The following is a 19,270-nucleotide window of genomic DNA, read 5'->3' as shown; positions in this document are numbered from 1 at the left end:
TTAGTCATAAGGAAAAGGGCACACATGGTTTTTTTTGTGATTATTTAGTCATCACAACATCAGACTTGGCCTGACTGGGGAGAATTAACTATAAGCAGAACAGAGACTTGATATCTTAAGATCCCTGGAGCCCTTGCAGCAAGAAGGCTGCAGGGTTCTGGCTCAAGGTGTCTGAGTGCTTGGGAGATGCTGGAGGCTGAGCTGGCCTCCTGGGAATATGACTTGTACAGTGTCTTCTTGCTTTAATGCTCTGCAATTGTACTCTTGAAATTCTTAATAATGTTTGAACAAGGGGTTGTGGTATTCGTTTTGCACTGGGCCCCTCCAATTATGTAGCCAGTTCTGGTTGGCACAGAGGGATGCTCCTGGGTGCATAGCTGCAACACCTTCTGAGGGTGCATTGTACCACCCTAACCCTAACCTGGTCACCCAAGGCATGGACACAGTGATTCCCCTCTCACTGAAATTGGGAGTGGCCATGTTGTACAGAGACACTGGTTAAAGTCTCAAAATCCTGAATATTGCCCAGGGGAGAGCCTCGGGACAATCTGTGCAATAAAGGACAGGACAGAACAGGGATCAATGCCCCCTAAATCAATCAACCCCCTGACCATGGTCTCCAAGGCCCTTCATGATCTGCCCATCTGTTTGGTACCATCTTCATCTCAATCCATATCTATTGCAATTGCCCTCTTGCTTAACTTCTTCAGATCCAAGAAACTCTTTCCCATCCCAGGTTCCTTGCATGTCTCAAGATTCTTTGTGCAAGAATGATCCTGCCCTAGGTCTTCCTCTGGCCTGCTGCTCTTCATACAAGTTCTGAGAGGACTTCCCTCAACTACAATGATGCCACCATCCCTCTCTCCTTCCCAGCCTCCTCTTTATCCACAGTTCTTACCACGTAACCTGTCTCACTTACTTATGGTACTTGCCTTTTGTCTGTCCCTCCAACTAGAATGTGAGAAGGTAAGCAAGAGGACAATTGCAACAGATATGGATTGAGATGAAGATGGTACCTGGCTTCATGAGGACTCTATCCTCTGTACACCTGTCACTTACCAGGCCATCAGTATTTATAGAATGGATGGAAGAATGAATGAGTGAGTAGGGTAGTGATGAGCTAAGAGATGTGATCTGTCTAAGGATTTCATCTTTCTTATCTCCGTGGCTTGCAGGTGCGTGTGGCATTGGCAGTGCTGGTGTGAGACTGCTCAGAGCAGCTTGTCACCGAAGGGGGCTATTTAAAAAATAAGCTTCTCAGTAGCTAAGATAATAATATCTAAAATTTACTGAGGACAACACTGGGCATTGTAAGCCCTTCACATGAGTTAACTCTATAATTCTCACAGCTATGCTTGAATTGGATACTATTATTAGCCCTTTTTAATAGATGAGCAAATTGAAGCAAAGCATGAAAGGCAGATAAGGAAATTTTCTGCTGTCACATGGATAGTCCAAAGCTCCTTTGGTCCTGGAATAGATCTTCATGAAAAAAAATCTGTAGTTTCCACTTTTAACTGGGTGACTCTACTTCTTGAACAAGCACTATAATCCCCGGTTAGGTGGTAGGGGATGGCAGGTGTGCCAAGGGCCACATGAGATGAAGGCAGGCTTCCCACACAAGCTCTTCTTGGGTAGGATGTCTTCATGCACCACATCCTCCCATTCTCCTCCCAGGCTCTGTCCTGTCTGGGTATTTCATCCTTGCTCTAGAGAACTGTGGCACTGTGGCTTTTGTTTGGTGGGTAGGTTGTTGTGATATGGAATTCACAGACCAGATTTGGGTTCAAAGGACCAAAGCTGCTCACAATTGTCTTCTGAAGCCCACATCTATAACAGGGGTGGTCCCACTGGGTGGCAAGGATGTAACCTCCTTGGGTCTGTTCCAACTCAAGGTGAAAATGAAGCCTTCTAGCTGCTTGGGTTGCTGAATGACCAATCCTGGCCACTGACGAGACATGAGCTAAATCTAGATGCCATCTACTAATCTCCTAATAATGTGTACCCTCCCCACAAATGTCTCTTACTGACATAATTTTCCCCTCTGGGATTGCTTTAAATGTAAGTATCAAACGCCAATAAATATTCAAATATAAACCTTTCAAGGGGCAAAGGTGTATTCCAGGGTGTAAAGGGGCTTATAAAACTCTGCTTAAGATTTTGAAAGATTGTAAGATAAAGAGTCAAGAGAAGAGTTGTGATGTTCTGGTGAAGTCTCACATGAAACTATAAAGTCGATTAGCAGGGTAAGTAGGCGGGTTTTATGCCAGAGTCACCCTTGCTTGGTCATGATAGATTATGGACACTTCTGTGCTTATCAAAATGGGCTTTACTTATGGTAGATATATGAGAGTAACAACTACCATTTATCATCCGCTTTGTGTCTTGCAAAGTCATTGACCTGCTGAATTTATTCTCCCTGCCCGGGAAGGTCCTTTGCTCCTGGGTTCCCCCTCTGACCCGTGAATCATGAATTCATGATCTAGGGGCCAATTTCAAGCTTAGGGCCTCCTTACCTTACAGTCACGCTTCTAAGTAGGGCCAGAGCTAGGAACAACATTGGGGAGGGCTGAAGAGGAGCCCCACCAGGAAATCTCTATTTGTTCTAATTTCTATGTCCCTAAAAATCACTTTACTGTTCAAATAAAACATCGCCATGGGCTTTGCCTTTGCGGGTTGTAGGTTTTCAAAGTTGGGTCTTCATCAAGGTCTTTGTGGGGTGCTGTGCGGAGTGTCTGGGTTCACTGCTCAGCTCTCTGCTCTCTGGTGAACCGGTGAAGCGGCTACAGATGCTGGCTATGTGGAGTCATTGGTTTGCAAATCACTGCCATCACTCACACCTAATAGCTGGAGCTTCTTCTCCTTCCCTATGACTGACTGGGAAGGTAAAGAAGGTCACACTGAGCGCAGGTGGGCCCAGAGAAACCCCCATGACTCCCTTTTCCCATTACCGCTCCTGCATATGCCCCCTTTATCCTTCGAGGAAGGAGGGGACACAATGAGGGGTACACAGGAAGTTGAGGGAGATGGTGGGTGCACTGGCACCTGCTGAGAAGCAAGAACTGGAGTCAGGCTAGTGTGGAAAGAAGTGTGGCTCAGTGGGGCCCGGGGACCTTCAACAGGGGGTGCTGGAGGCAGCGGCAGTCGAGTGGGCTGCAAGAATCCAGGCTGGGGTCACAGGCCAGAGTCTGGTTCCAGTTCTGCCAGTCACTAGCTGGGTGACCTAGGACAACCTGACATGACCACTCTTATCTGAAACACAAGGAGGTCTAACTGGATGGCGGCTAAAGTCCCTTCCATGTCTAATATTCTATGACTCCAGGTAAAAGACAGGAAGCTCTTCATGAATGTGTGTGTAATTCATACTCTACCTCCAAAAGAAATTTGAAACATTTCATGACAGAAGAAGACAGACCCTAGGACCTTTCAAATAAAGATAAAAAGAGGAAGATGAATCTCAGGGAATTGGAGATGATAAGATCAGGAACTATATAGATAAGAGGCTGATTCCTTGAAGAATAGCTGCTCTATCAAGACAAAAGCAGAACACTTGCTGTTTGTTGCTGATCACTCACTTTTTCAATGTGTGCATCCAACAAAGATTTATTAAGGTACAGACCCTGTTCTCAATATTAGAGATGCCTTTGTGGAGGTGTCCCTTTGCCAAGGCAGATGAGGTGCTGAAGTTCATGGAGCTTACATCTTAGGGCATGGAGAGAGAAAATGAGCAAACCCAGAATGGCAAAACCATTTCAGATGCCTACTACCCAGATCTTGGTTTCTAACACCATTCTCCAATAACAAGAAAGAGGGCTCCTTGGAGAGATGGCTGTTTCTAGAACTGGGCTAGGAAATATACAAGATGAGCCCAGAGTGCCTTGAAGTGCCATAAAGTATTCAGACAAGCAAACAAACCACAAAAACAGTGGAAACCAAAACTCCACATTGATGGGCGCATGTCAAAGAGGCACAAGAGCCAATGGAAAGGGCTCTCAAGGGCCAAAGATGAAACAAAATAAGGCAGTATTTGGTCACAATAGAAGTGCAAACCAAATGCCCATGAACCCACACAGATATGAGAACATGATAGAAAAAATAAGTGGAGAAGAAACAAATCTCCCATGCAAATAACTGCAGATAATTTATGTGGATAAGAGATGTGGAGATGTGGAGGATCTGCGTCCCAGCACTCCATCTTAACTGCTCATGTGTGGGCTACATGGTGACTTCACTCTGAAGAATATAGTTTGGAGGAGAATAATTTTACAGTGGAGAAACCTGACACACACGACTTCTACCAGGTGATTGCAGCAACATCCACAGTCATAAATCATGTTGAAATGATGTGATAAAAATGCCACTTTACCTCTGCGATCTCCACCCCCCCAACCCACAACTCAGTCCAAGCATACGAAAAACATCAGACAAGTCCCAGCCGAGGGTCATCCTATAATATGCCCAGTGCTCTTTACAACTTCAAGGTCATCGGAAACAAGGAAGGTCTGAGGAACTGCCACAGCCAAGAGCAGCCTAAAGAGACTTGAGAATTAAATGCAGAGTGGATGGAAGCCTGGGACAGAGAAGGACATCAGGTAAGAATAAGGGACTATGAGTAAACTGTGGATTTCAGTTAATAATAGTATGCCAATATTTATTCATTAATCATAACAGATGTGTCACGTTAATGTAACCTGTTTATAAAGGAGACATTGGACACAGGGGTAGGGGTAAAATCTTAACTCCTTAGACTATCCGCTCACTTTTTTCTTTAAATTTAAAATTGTTCTGAAAATTAAGGGTCTCTAATTAAAGAGGGTGTAGAGGTTAGAGACAGAAGTAGGAGACTCCCTCTCTTGCCGGTCTTGGATAAACAAACTTTCATGAGCTCCACAGCGGCAGGGAAATGAATTCTCCCCCTGACATGATAGCCTTGGCTGAGGACCTGAAACCTCAGATGAGGCCCAGCCCCAGCTTCAGCTCTGATCATAGTTCTTTCTGTGAGATCCTCAACAGAAAACCCGGTTAAGCCAGGCATGGAATTCGGATCCACACAACTTTCGACAGAGAAGCATTTATAGTTTTAAGCTGCCCAAATAAAAATAACCAAAATCAAAATATAATAACAAACATTTTAGAATGAATGAATGTGCTGCAGAAAATTTTAGTAATTAAAATGTAGAGAGTCCCTCAGTGTCTTCATGGGAGGTCAAAGGAGCCGTCTCTGAGGGGGAACCTTCCAGGTGGAATCTGAATCAGGAGGAGGAGCCATTCATGAGGTATTATGGGGGAAGCTCTGCAGAAAAAGGCATCAGCCAGCTATAGGGCCTTGAGGTAAAAGTGTGTGTTCCAGAATAGAAAGGCAGTCCGTGTGGCTGCAGGGGCATGAGTGTAGGGGAAGGAACAGGAAAGGAGGTCTGAGAGGCAGTATCAGCCAGATTATAAAGGGCCCTTAAAGAAGGGTAAGGAATTTGGGTTTTAAGTTCCACTGGAAGCCACTGGACTATTGACAGCAGAAGAGAAGAATATTTGATTTATTGTTGTTTTTCTTTCTTTCTTTTTCTTCTTTTGAAGTGATGCTAACTTCTCTGTGCAGGACTGATCCCAGAGTGGCTGGGGTGGAGTTCGAGCAGACAGGTAGAGGCTCCAGCATTAGCCTAGAGAACGGATGGAACACTTCCAGCAGGAGGGTTGTGGAGGGCCCTTGCTAGGGCGGAGCATGGCTTGGCTGTCCAGACACGCAGACCTGAGTCCACAAGCTACACCAGCAAGGGAATCACAAGTGACCAGAGCCGTCACATGCCTCCTCAGCTTGCAATCTTTCCCTGTGTCGTCCTGTTCCTGAGCTTCTGCATATCACTGATGAATCATCAGGACAGTTGCTGCCACCCAAATGGTGCTGTGCCAGTCTGGGCTAGATCCTCCCTGGAGGCTCTGCCAAAAGGGAAACTGGATCCCACCGGCCACCCCCAGCCTCCAGGCTTGACGAAGCTACCCTGCTTAATTAATTACCTCCTCTGGGTTGAGCATTAATTAAACAATTTGTTGCTAGTTATTTCACGGGATGCCAGGTGCCCTCTCTTTAACCCAGAAACAGTGAAACCTTGACCGGAGAAGTGCCCTCTGCAGGCGGCCTGGCTTCCTATGGAAAGGAGACGGGGCTGTGAATAGATTCTTCCGTGTTTATTTCAGCCCTGGCAGCTTCACCTAAAGTCACCTGCAATTCCATCTGTGATTCTTCACTCCAAATGTCCTTTTCTCAGTCTTGCTGCTGCTTCCTTTCCTCCTGCTGGCCACACCCATGCCCGGCCAGCTCCAGAAGCTGCTGCAGGTAGTCCCCACCTGCGCATCCCACTTGCAGCCCCATCTGAGCCCTTGGCCACCTGTCTGTGTTCAGCTGCAGACTGTAAAACCCCAACCTGGGTGAAAGCTTAGGCCATGGGGCCTTTTTGTTTCACTCTGTGGGAAACACCTGCAGTTTGGTGACTGATGTTTTGCTGTGTCTGGGAGGTAGCTGTAGAGGGTGGCTTGCTGTTCAAGTTCTTCAGCAGGTTGACAATGGGAGATTAACCCCTAGAGGTGCTCAGAGGGTTGGTGCTGACATGTCTCTGACATACGAGGTTCTGTGGTTCCAGACCACACTTCTGGGATGGCGTCCAGCCTCTCAGATTAGCTCTCACAGCTGATCAGGGCCTGGAGGCACCACCTTTCTGCCTGGGTCTGTTTCCTCCCTAGTTCCCAACTAAGCCAAGCTCATGGGTCAGCAGATGGCAGCTGCCTTGGGCATCTGGACTCCCAGGTCTGTGTCTATCCCAATTGGAAAGGACTCTAATTTGAGAAGAATGAGAGTGCCTTCACCCCACCTCCCCAGCTTCATCTTCTAAAGAAGACCATCATTCAAGGGGTCAGCAGCTAATGGCTCTGTTCTCTAGCCCCTTCTGTTACTGCCTGGCCTGAAGGTATCCACGAGCATGTGGACACCACTTCCCTCCTGGCTGCTTGCAGGAAGACACTGCTTTACCTAGGGTCACGGATGACAAAGCTCTAGGGTGAAGGAGAAGCCTAGGCAGCCTTTGGGTCAGATGGATTCACTCTGGCCTGGATGTCCTCCAATTATCAAGAAAGAGCTGTAACAGCAGATCCTGAAAGCTCATTGTCACACTGACACTATCAGAAAGTATGGTTTCGTCATTAAAAAATACAGTGCAAGTCCAACAAAAGCTGACTGACCTGCCCCCCACCCCCCCATAATCAGGGCTTGGATGGCCTTTCCAGCAATAACAGGCCCATTAGTACCACCCTATCTTTTGTTGCATAAGGCTTGAGGGAACAATCATGGAAGGCTAGAGAAAAAAAATATATATATATGTAAACACACACACATACACATCACATGTAACATATATATATTAAAAAATATATATATATATCATGAGAGGCCTTGGCCAACCAGTTGTCCCTAGTACCATACCATATTGGAGCTAGAAAGTACTCTAAGGTTCACTTGTTCCACTCATCCCTGGCTCGGTGTGCACAGGCAGACCACCAGAAGCTCTGCTTGGGACCCAGTATCAGTGTTCTGTGAAAACTCTTCAGGCAGCTCTGGCATGCAGCAGGTGAGCACCACTCGGGGCAAGCAGGAAGCAGGGCTCTCATTCTCCAGCCTGCAGGGAGGGGCTGCAGACTCAGAATCAAGTTTAGCCAGGGCTTTCCGACTGTTTTGCCAGAGCCCCAGGCTTCCGGGAAGTGCCTCAGTAGTGGATGGAAGCTTCCCACTCTTTTTCTCCTCAGCCCTTTGGGAGGTGTCCCAGTGACCTCACCATAGTCACAGCTTTTGGTCCATCCACGGTCACCCAGTTCTGACCTGCTTATTGTCTGATGTGCAATGTGTGGCCTGGTCAGAAAGGACAAGCTAGCCAGTTGCACCTGGCTGTGGTTGCAAGCTCACTGAAGCTACCCGGAAAGAAGTTCTCCAAGAAGGGAAAGGCCCCAGGCTTAGCACCTAGGCAAGCTCTGAACCTTGTGCCTACCTGAAGGGAAGAGGACAGTGGAGAACTTGCCCAGGAGCCAAAGAGGAGGAGATGAGAGAGAGCCACCCCTGGGGATTCCTGCTCTGCCTGAGACCTATTTGCTCAGCTTTTCTTGGATTCCTGGGAGCCCTCTCTAGACCCTCAGGAAAGCCCTGTTTTACTGGAGCTGTCTTTATATATCCAAAGAAGACTTAGAGAGAGGCATCACTACAAACAGAGCCACTCCACTTTTATCTTTTTACATTTGGAGGTCCATGTAAAAGTTGAATTTCTCCTTGGAGAACCTCCTCTCTCCTTTGGCACAGAATGCCTGTGCTTCAAGGGAATGGGGGAACTTTCAGGCTCAAGCTGATCCTGTAATATTCTCCTCCTCCCCCCAAAGCAGAGCTCAGTAGGCTCCAGAGATCTCTGTGTACCGAGAGGACAAGTTCCCTTTCCCAGCTTGACCTGCGGATAAAGAACCAGCATGGTCCATTTCTCCTCCTCCCACCTCTGCTCAGAAACCCAGAACCTGGCTGTTCACAAAAGAGACCTGAGCCGGGCATTTATTCGTGTGGATACCTGCAGCCTAGCCGACATCTGTTATCTTGTGTAAGACTCATCTTCTCTTCTTTTCACAAATAATACTAATTCTCTCTCTAAGCCCATTTTCCCTCTACCAAAGTCCACACAATTCATCCACTAACTTTCTCTGAGAATCCCAAACTGTAGCACTGGATGAGACTCAAACCAGGAGACCAAAAAGCACATTCTAGCTTCTCAGAGAAGCAAGAGGCACAAGTAGACACTGGATGAACTTTTATGCTCACAGACAGGATACCTATTCCTATATGGCTATGCAGTCTTCCTGACATACAGCTCCCTTTAGGGAATGATGGTTGGCTCCACGGTTGTGATAATAATAGAGTAAGGGGGACAGAGGCAAGAGAGTGTGCAGCCCTGTTCCACACCACCTCATTGTAAATGAGGGAAATTAAGACCATAAGTCAAGGATGAACATAGGCACTTGGAGAGGAAGGTAGCTGCCCAGAATGCACCTGCTTCTTTCATCCACACTGAAGCCCAAGGCCCAGGTATCTAAGATGCCCAAGCACCTTCTAGGTTCATGCTTCTTCCAGGTCCCAGATCTCTATCTGCCATAACACAAGTCTCATACCAGAGTGTGTCTCTACCACAGCAGGCAGACCCCTTCCCCACAGGGTGGGGGACCGTGTTTTCTTTGCTTCTGCATCCCCAACAGCTGGCTCAGTGGCAAGTGGGAGGGAGGAAGTCAGAGAACGTCTGCTGAGCCAAGGGAGGAGTGAGGGAGAAGAGCTCTGTCAAGTCATGGCTGTCCTCCATGCCTCTCACATTCTCCCAGAACTCCAGGAACCAGGTCCTTTTTTGTCCCTACCGCATCCCCACACCTGTGGCCTTACCTCCCATGAGGAAGAGAAGCCCTGCCACATACTGCATAAGGCCTCGGTCCCAGCAGCAGCCCAGCACACCGATGATCCAGCCAAAGAGGATGATGGCCACCGCCATGCCCATGAAGCCGGCCGTCATTCTGCGCAGGTCTGTGGGGAACAGGAAGGCAGCAGTCAGCATCAAAGCCTGGGACTCAGAGTCAGGGGCACCCTAGCCCTGGGGTAGGAAGGAAAGTGGGCATGGCGGGGACAGGAAGGAGGCAACCTGCTCTTCTCAGACAGGTTTGTGTAACCCAGCATCCTTGGCAGAGGAGAGAGTCCCCCTCGATGGTAACTCTGACCTGTGCACAAATATGCTAGGCACAGGGAGAGCTCATCTTAATACAGTTGTCATTGCTTAGACATCTCATTTGTGCCAGGCCAGTGCTGCCCTCCCAGTGCATCTATCTCAACTTCCAGAGACAGTGCTGACTTAATCCCTCTCTGTACAGGAACAACTTGCTAAAATGCATGCAGGTAGTAACTACTGACAGAACAGGGACTCAAACTCAGACCCATGTGGCCAACCCAGTATTTGTCAGCCTCTCAAAGAGGTAGGAATCAGGGAGATGGCTATTGAAGCTGAGCAGGGCCTTGGCAGTTGGGTTGCCCCTGCCAAGGCCTGCCTCCCTTCTTGCCAGGGTCTGCTGGTCTCTCTGAGAGGCTGCTGGGAGGAGAAGCTGCTGATTTAGGGGCTTCCTTCCCTTCCAAACTGGCTCCATGGCTTGGTCTGGCTGTAGAGCGAGAGCCACACTGCCTGCCCTCTGTCTGGGCCCCTGGAGCAGTCCCCTTTCTCAGTTCCTCCACCCCTCCACCCTCAGGTCAGCTCTGTGTTCAGAGTCAGGACCTTTCCTGTTCCAGGCCTCCCTGACCCATCAGACGCAGTCCACAGACACAGATGGAAAGACAGCATTCTCAGCAGGAGGGAGAGGGCAGAGCTTCTGCCATAGCAGAGCTGGTCACTCAGCACCTTGCTCAGCTGGGCGTCCTCCCTGGCTCTACCCTCCAGTCTGCAGAGCTGACCACAGCCATTGCCACGTTCCCTCTCGATGGGCCTGCTACCCAGCACACTTCCCACTCTTCCCACTCTGTCCCTAGAACAGGATTCTTACTTCCTCCTGGGAAGCACCCCACCCCTGCCTTGCTGGCCGCTCCTTCCACCCAACACCCACCCACAGCTCCTTCTCACCTGCCTACACAGGAGCTCAGGCACCAGCCCCAGCCTGCCCCATCGGGCTCCAAAGCAGAGCAAAGCCATTTTATCCACCTCTGCCCAGGGCACAACTCACCACCCACCAACAATGCAGGGCAGCCTGGAGGACCCCAGGACAGTCTCCTCTCAAAGAAAGGGTGCTGTGTGAGCAGGGCGGGGAAGACACCAGAAGCAAATGATGTCACCACCACCTGATGGGAGCACACACCTCCAGCACACCCATCTCTTCCCATAAACCAGTGCCCTGAGGATTTCTGCAGGGAATCCCTTGGGGTCTGCCTACCTCTTGAGGGAGCTGAGGATGCCCACCCTCCCCTCCTCCCCCTCTCCAGCCACTCTGGAGAACCCAGAGCAAACAAAAAGATCCCCGGCAGAGTTTAGCTTGAGGCTCCTCTGTCTGCCCGAGATCTGGTCTTTTCTTCCTGACATGGAGGATCAGACACTGTGGACCCCCAGCCCAGGGGGGAAGCTGGCTAGGAAGGAGATGTGTGTTGGGGGCAGAGACTCCTTTACCTTCTAGGGCTGACCTGCATGCCTGTCCCAGCCACATAGAAGTAATACTTGTTACTGTCACCTCTGGGAATTGCCAAGGATGCCGAATTACCATGCAGCACCATACAGATTGCTCCTGTCACCAAATGAGTCATGTGAAGCTTTGTTGGAGCATCCTTCGATTATAATGCTAATACGTGAGCCCAGCTTTCTGTGCAGTCAGCCACAGCCAGCCCAAAGTAAGGGAAGAGGGAAGGAACATTCCTGCTGGAGGGGCTGTCCTGTTTACAGACTCACCCACAGCTGTCCCTTCTCTCCCAGCTGTCTAGATGCACTCACCCCCAGACCCTGGGTTCACCACAGGGACTGAGCTGCCTCCTTTCCCCACAGGTGCCCATTAGACACATGGATCCAACTGGATTGATTCTTGGAAACAGGATACTCTGTGTAACCGATGCTTCTTTACTCTCTACTCTTCAAGGGCAATGAGGAGTTGGGGAGGGGAAGAGAGGCCAGCTGGTTTTCCCAACCTCCCAAAGGGAGGTTTATACCCTCTTCCACAGGAGATGTCAAAGGTCAGCACATTCTTCTCCTGGGCCCTTCCCTTGGTACAGGAGGGTTTAGGGACAGGGGATCCCGTTCCCTTTGGCGGCACTAGCTCTATTGAGCTCCTCTCTGCTGCAAGATGGACTCTCACTTGGCTATGTTCATTGGAAGGCCTGCACTGGCCCCCCAGACTCTGCAGACCTGCAGGAGCAATTAAGTGGACAATGGGTCACATCAGGTCAGTACACTTTGTCCAAAGATGGATGGAAAGGCAGGCTGAGCAGGAAAACAAAAGGGAAATGCTAATCAGAAAAAGGATGGAACTGGAGGCTCTCATGCTAAGTGAAATAAGCCAATCCAAAAAACCCCAAAGCCAAATGTTCTGATATGTGGATGCTAACTCACAATAAGGGCTGGGGAGGGAAGAACAGAAGTTCAGTGGATCAGACAAAGGGGAATGAAGGGAAGGGAGGGGGAAAGACAGTAGAATGAACTGGATATAACTTTTCTCTGCTCCTATACGAATACACAACCAGTCTAACTGCACATCATGTACCACCACAGAATGGGAAGTCATACTCTGTGTATGTAAAGTATGTCAGATACACTCTACTATCATGGATAGGTAAAAAGAACAAACACAAATAAGAAGGGGGAAGGGGAGAGTTGTTGGAAGATGAGAGCAAAGTGTTTTACTTAGAAGAAATCAGGGGGGAAGCAGAAAGGCGGAAATGGAGAGAATAATTCCTCTTCCAAAAGTTTGGGGCATCACTAGTTCTCTGGGACTGCTCGGGGGGGGGGGACTGCTGCCCTCTCACCCAGACTAGACACACTAACCTGTCTCCCGCAGGGATTTGTCAACAGAAGCCTAGGGTTATGCTAAGTTGCTGATCTGGAAACAAGGATGGGAACCAGAGGCCCCGCAGGAGTATTTCCACTGACCCAGGAAGATCCCCACATCCCCCTGTGTGTCTGAGTTTGCCTGAGCTGTGCTTGAACGGCTGGCTATTTTGTCCTCAGACCTACAGAGTGACTCAGGCAAGCTGCGGCACTACCTCATAAAGTAGGTAGGACAAGAAATGTTCCTATTTTACAGATGAGGAAGGAAAGATCCAAAGATGTTAGATGATTTATTGACAGTCTCAAAAGCAGTGAACTACAAGAAGAATTAACCACCGTATTATTAAGTGATGAGAAAATAAAATAAAAAATGGAATTAAAGACCTGCTTGGTTACAATAACACATTGAATCCATGTTATCTAGCAGTTTTTCCTCCCAAACCATTTTAAGAGAATTGTTTAAAAAAAAAAACAAAAACAGAAATTCACAAGGATAGGGAAAACATTCAGAAAGAAATTGTGACCACCACAAGAACATTGAAGCTCTGGAATTGACAGACTCCATAACTACTTAGTGGAAGGGCCAAATCTAAAGCCAACATCAAGGAGGCTGAAAACCCACCTGCAGAGTCCCCAGAGGTTCACGAAGGTCTCTTGGGATCATGAAGTCAAGCACAGGGAAGGGAGAGCAAACAAGGATTTGGTGCAGGTTATTGGAGAAGACACTAGATTCCTGGATTCCTGACCCACCTTCCACACCACTGAGGGACACCTTGTGCCCCCACCCCCAGGGACATAAAACAGAGTACCTAGGAATGGGGTCAATATGCTCAGGTGAGGGTGAACCAGCACAGTTAGGGGTCAAGATATTGGACAAGAAATTCACAACCAGACCCTCAGGGGGTGTTTGACTATGTGTATACTTGACATTGAACCTCACCATTGAGAGTCCAACTCCTCCACCTTGGCTCCCAGGCCTTTGCCCTCTCCCAGAGATTGGGAGTGACCTTTGCCCCATGCATGGTCCCTCAGACCACTCTACAATGAAGCCCTAAATTATCTCGGGATTCCCCAGCCGGCTCAGTGCTCCTACGCAGCTCTTTAGTACCCTGCTTTTAAACACGAACATACAACCAATTATCTCCAGATATCTGAGAACAGCCTACAAGTTGGGGGGAAACAACGTGGGAAACTCTGCAGGGAGAATAAAAACATCATTCAAAATTATTATTAACATCCCCAGAGAGACGACAGCAGAAAGATATTGCCTCCATGAAATAAAAACAGAATGCTATTAAAAAGGACAAGCTGGAGAACAAAAACAATACCTTGAAGTAAAATAATAGAATCAAAATCTATGAAGTTTATATTATAAATTCAATTCTAACTCATGTATTAATGGTCCTATCATGCTCCAAAAGACTTAAGGAGGCTTACAAACTGTTGAAAAATGGCAGGAAAATGAGGAAATGAAGAAAAGGAAGATGAAGCCAGATATTACATTCACACACAAAACTTGGTCCATCAGCTCGTAGGAAGGTATTATACCTGTTATTTGAACTTGGAGGCATTTGTACATTATTTCCATTGTTTTAAAATCTGTTGCTTTTTGTTCACATTGGAGTGAGTCCCAGCTGCCACTCTGTCTGTGGATGGCCACATGCAGATGGCACCAATGTGGCCCATCTGCCTTGACCTACGTGTCAATCTTCTCTCTTGAGGAGTAGAAATGGCCATTTAATTCTCCGTGATTTCTCACTGTGCCCAACACAGTACATAGCTTGTATTTCTCTCCCCCATCCCTTCCTGCTATTCTGGGGAAAAGAGAGAGAAAAATAAAAAGGAAAGAAAAAGAAAAGGAGAGGTAGAAAACCCTAATTAACCTAACTCTGAAGATTTGGAAAAATATTTCCTGGGGCTGGCCTAAGTAATCTCATTGGAAAGAATCTTGTACGTTAAGTTTGACTCTGCAGGCAAAGGCCTAGATGAAAAAATCTCCTCACCAGTCGTGTTGGGTTTGAGTCCATTATCTGTATTCCATGACCCTAATATTTAACATTCTAATTTTTGAAATGAGAAAGGTGCATTCTAAACTCTTTTGAATTTGGTTCAGCACGGCGGAAAGGAGTGGGCAGAAGAAGGTTGCTAATGAGGGAGGGTGGAGGAGGAATGGCAAGGAGAACCATTAAACAGAGCCAGAAAAAGCACTTCTCCCTTGTGGAAAAATTTTGATTTTGAAGTTTACACTCCTATTAACATTTAAATTGAAAGGTATTGCTTGCAACTCTACATGGGAAACCAGGATATCTGCATTTAAATAAACATCACTTAGAGAAGGAAAATATATATTGGGCTCTGAATGTCTTTCTATTTGCTCTTTAAAGACCTTGCACAGAAAAATGATGATGATTGGAATTTTTTTCTCTTTAAAAAAAAAGCAGAAAAGAGGGTAAGTGTGCATTAGACTTTGCTTCGAGGGTAATGACTGGACCTAGAAAAGGTAGCGCAGTATTAATGGCCCCAGCAGTAAGAGCTCAGAGGGCTGCTCTGCAGCTGTATGCCACCCAAGCCATGGTCCTCTGCTGGCCACAGTGGCCCCTCTCCGCTCTTCACCACAGAGGCACACAGCCCTGGCTACAAGGGTGGGTGAGGGTTGGCTACCCTGGGGGGGCTGAACAGCCATTCACAAAGTGATCAGTCCCCTCTGAATCAAGGTCACTCTGTTGGAGGGCAGAGTGCTGGTGGCCCTGGCAGCAAGCACTATACCATCGAACAGGAAGGGAAACAGGGTTCGATCACAGTTTTTGGTAGAGAGGTTTGCAACAAACTGTCAAGTTATGGCACCAACCCCAGGATAGGCTGATTTAAAGCACAGGACATCACTGCATAGTCATTACCTCTGAAGGAAGTGGGGTTCTGATCCTGGGGAACCATACAGTGATATAACAGGTGGGAATGCAAGGAACCAGGCTGCTCCTGTTCAAATCCTGGTTCTTCCAGCCCCTGGTCACAGAAATGTAAGCAAATTAGTCCATCCCACTGGATCTCAGTTTCACCATCTGTGTGTGGTGATTACCTAGTTCAAAAAGTTATTAAGAGGATTAAACAAATTAATATGTATAAACAATGCTAAAGGTATAGAAATGTGGACAGAAATGGAAATCACCTCAATTAAAGCAATTCTCTTTTTCACCTGCTCCTTCCTCTGCACTTGACCACAGAAGGAACTGAGGAGCATCCTCCAAGGACTTGATACCCAGAGCGAGTAGTCTTCTTCTGCCTTTCAGGTATCTGGAGAGGTCCGGGTGTAGGTTTTATTTATTTGTTGTTGATATGGAAATGCATCCACCCCTGTGTGTTGGTGCTGCTGTCCTCCAAGGACCAAAACAGCTGGAGGCTACCGCAGCTAACAGCAGAGGTGCTGGTGGCCACAGAGGCTATTGGGCCAGAACCCTTGGGCCCTGGCAGCAAGCACCACACCACCGAGCAGGAAGGGAAATGGGGTTTGATCACAGCTCTTGGGAAGGTGTCAGTGCTTCTGTCCAGAGAAGCAGAAATGATGAAGTATCTGACAGGAGGCTTTACCTAGGACTCTCTTCTAGAGGCTAAGTTGGTTATTTATTTAAGGGATTATTTTTAGGCGAAAATAAAATAGTTCTTAGTTTTCCACAAGAAATTGCCTGATGTCAGGTTTTGATCCCTAAAAGGCCCTTTGGAACGTTCCTCTGCATCCCCTGCATCTCCATCCTTCTCCAGGCTCCTCACTGCAGTTCCCTGCCTCCCTCGCAAAGACTCCATGCTCTTATCATGGCTCCCCGCACCCTTCATTTGGCAAGCTTTTATTATCCTTGAAGATTTCCCAAAAAGCAAATGTCTCCGGGAGGCTTCTGTGATACTGTGGCAGCCCCTAAGAACCAGTTCCTGGGGCTCCTGTAGCACTTGGTTGACATCACTAACAAATCTTCTTATAATTACTTGTTTGTGCCATTATAATACATTCTAGTGGGTTCCGGGCCGTGTTCATGTCTGCTTTTTGCTGTCTTCCTACTCTCTAGCACATTGCCTGACATAAGCAGGTGCTCAACAAATATTTGCAAAATGAGATCACCATGCCACCCTGTAACAATTACCAAAACCTGTGCATATGGAACAATCAGGGTGAGAGGAGCACACCTTCACTCAGCCCGCTTCAGTGACTCAAATGTCATCGAGACTAGAAGTCAATTATTCTCCTCGCCAATCTCATTGTTTTAAAAGCCAGCATTAACCATTGCTTAACCATTCAACCTAGTTGCTTATTGTATAAAGGACACATCAGCATGCATCTGGGTACCAGATAACACAGAACCATGAGGATTAATAAGCACACACGATACCCCGGAGATTATGAAAGCAGCAGACCCTTCTGCACTCCCCCCCCCCCCCCCCCGCCACCAGGAAGAGACAGTGGGGGAAGGTAGTTGCTGTAGAAACAAGAAGTGGTTTCTGGGTCAGAAGACAGGCTCCATGCTTTCTCCTTCTCAATCCTACCTCCGATTAGAGAGCTGCCATAAATAGGGATATTATGTGACTGCCATATACAAATCACATCCATTGTCAAAACAATGGGAGGCAAATTACAAAATTTGTACCCGCCTGATGAGAGCTGGGCCAGCAGCTAAAGCAAGTGCCTGTAGAGAAGAAAGGAGGAGAGAAAACCCAGAAACAAGAGGCAGAGGCAAGAAGGGCTGGCTTCCTCTGGCTGCACGCTGCTGAGCCAAATGCAGAAAGTACAGGTGGGACCACACGAGGAGAGAAGCAAGTGGCTGCTCAGCCACTCAGGTACAGCTCCCCCAGAGGAGCTTCCATTCCTGCTTCCTGTATCATGTGCAGACAGTGTCAGAGCGCAAAGTCCAGAGATCTGCAGTTGCCTGGCAAGAATGTAACCCAGAGAGTCACCACAAAGCAACCAGAAGATAAGAGCTTTGAAAGAACACAGGCACCTTGGATGTGCTACATAGCCCAGAAAAACACCGCAGGTGCCTGGGAACCAGCTGATGGTGAAGAATTTGAAAAGGCAGAGGAAAGAGGAGATTGAATAGGAATTAACAATAATTGTCCATTCATTCCATCTAGGTGTGTGATGGGCAATCTGTATAGGACATGTCAATTCCTCCTCCCAATAGTCTAGAAGGTAGATGCTTTGGAAATGGAGACAAGGGGATTTTAACTGACCAAGTTCACATGGCCAGTAAGAGGCAGCTCTGGGAAAGGGTCTTATCATGGCCTTTCAATTCCTCGGTGCTTTTCATATTCCACGCCACTTCAAACCCCCAGAAGAGAACTTAACATTCAATAAAACATAATGGGATATTATTCAGCAATTAAAACCATTCTGTTGAAGAATGTCAATGATCTAGTAAAAGTTCATGATAGAATATTAAGTGAAAAGTAATGCGCAAGACTACACACTACAGATGACCCCTATACTGCAGGTGTGCATTTGTGTGCCCACGCGTGTACCCACGTGAGAGGAGCAATGATGAAATGTACCAAACGTTAACAGGGAGCCCTTATGATTGTTTTTGTTGTTGTTGTTGTTGTTGTTTTTTTGTATTTGTATATGAGAATATATTCCTTTAAAAATCAGGGGCTGGGGTTGTGGCTCAGTGGTAGAGCATTCGCCTAGCACGCATGAGGCCTTGGGTTCTAACCTCAGCACCACATAAATGCGGATACATAAAGGTATTGTGTCCAACTACAGCTAAAAAATAAATATATTTTTTAAAAAATCAGATTTTGAGTTCTTTGGGAGATGTGAGCTTTAGTGATTTTGAACAGTTCTAAGTACAAAGGAGGCAACTTTCTCTAACAGGAACAATGAGAGAGGACGGGTCATAGGCTTCAGATTCCTTCTTAGAAGTACTGTCTTTCAAAAGACGCACAGTAGTAACCCCCTTATCTGTGATTTTTCTTTTTGCAGTTTTAGTCACCTGTGGTCAACCACAGTCAGAAAATATTAATGGAAAAGTCCAGAAATAAATAGAGAAATCACAAGTTTTAAATCACTTGTATTAATGTATAGTGTCATAATTGTTCTATTTGGTTATTAGTTCTTGTTGTTAATCTCCTGTGGTGCCTATTTATAAATTAAACTTTATCATAAGTACTTATGTATAGGAAAAACGATATTCCTAAGGTTTGGTATTATCTATGGTTTTAGACATCCACTACAGGTCTTGAAATGTAGGACCTGCAGAAAAAGGGGGATTAGTGTACTGCTGCCATTGAAAATTTTCTTTTCAACAGTGAAAGCTAAAGACCTGTTATGCTTCTCTTTGGCCAACAGTGTGCACTGTGGGCATATTCACTGTTGGAGGTCAGAGTTGACACGGCAGCTCCAGCGAAGGCCAGGAATGGGGCTCCCTGCATTCATGATACTTTCAGTGAGATATGCATGGTTCCCTGAGTAAGTCTCTCTCACTATACCCCACACTGTAGGGACAAGATGTGTTGGGACCTCCCAGAACCTCAAACAAAACTCTCACAAGGATCTCTATAGAAATCTTCTCACCCTCAAATGTCCCTTCATCTACTGGGGTCCCCATGAACAAAGCACAGTGATTTCTGTTTGGACAGCATGATGACCTGGGGAAACAGAACCAAAATACAGAACTTGAGGCTACAGCCCAGCATATGAGCCTGGCCCTGCATATATTGATTGGAAT

The 19,270-nt window shown here is 47.1% G+C and overlaps 1 protein-coding gene across 1 annotated transcript in view; it reads right to left on the bottom strand.

The window, feature by feature from the left end:
* Window positions 1-19,270, bottom strand: part of TMEM178B (transmembrane protein 178B) — a 357,117-nt gene that overhangs the window by 30,327 nt on the left and 307,520 nt on the right. Inside the window, exon 3 of the mRNA XM_081284116.1 lies at window positions 9,446-9,583. Coding sequence (XP_081140242.1) covers window positions 9,446-9,583 — 138 coding nt within the window. The remainder of the gene's footprint in view (window positions 1-9,445; window positions 9,584-19,270) is intronic.

Source organism: Spermophilus citellus (genome assembly GCF_964194105.1).
Source record: "Spermophilus citellus genome assembly, chromosome: 3".
NCBI lineage: Eukaryota > Metazoa > Chordata > Mammalia > Rodentia > Sciuridae > Spermophilus > Spermophilus citellus.
Note: the sequence above shows the minus strand (reverse complement) of the source record. Positions and strands in the feature narration are given on the sequence as shown.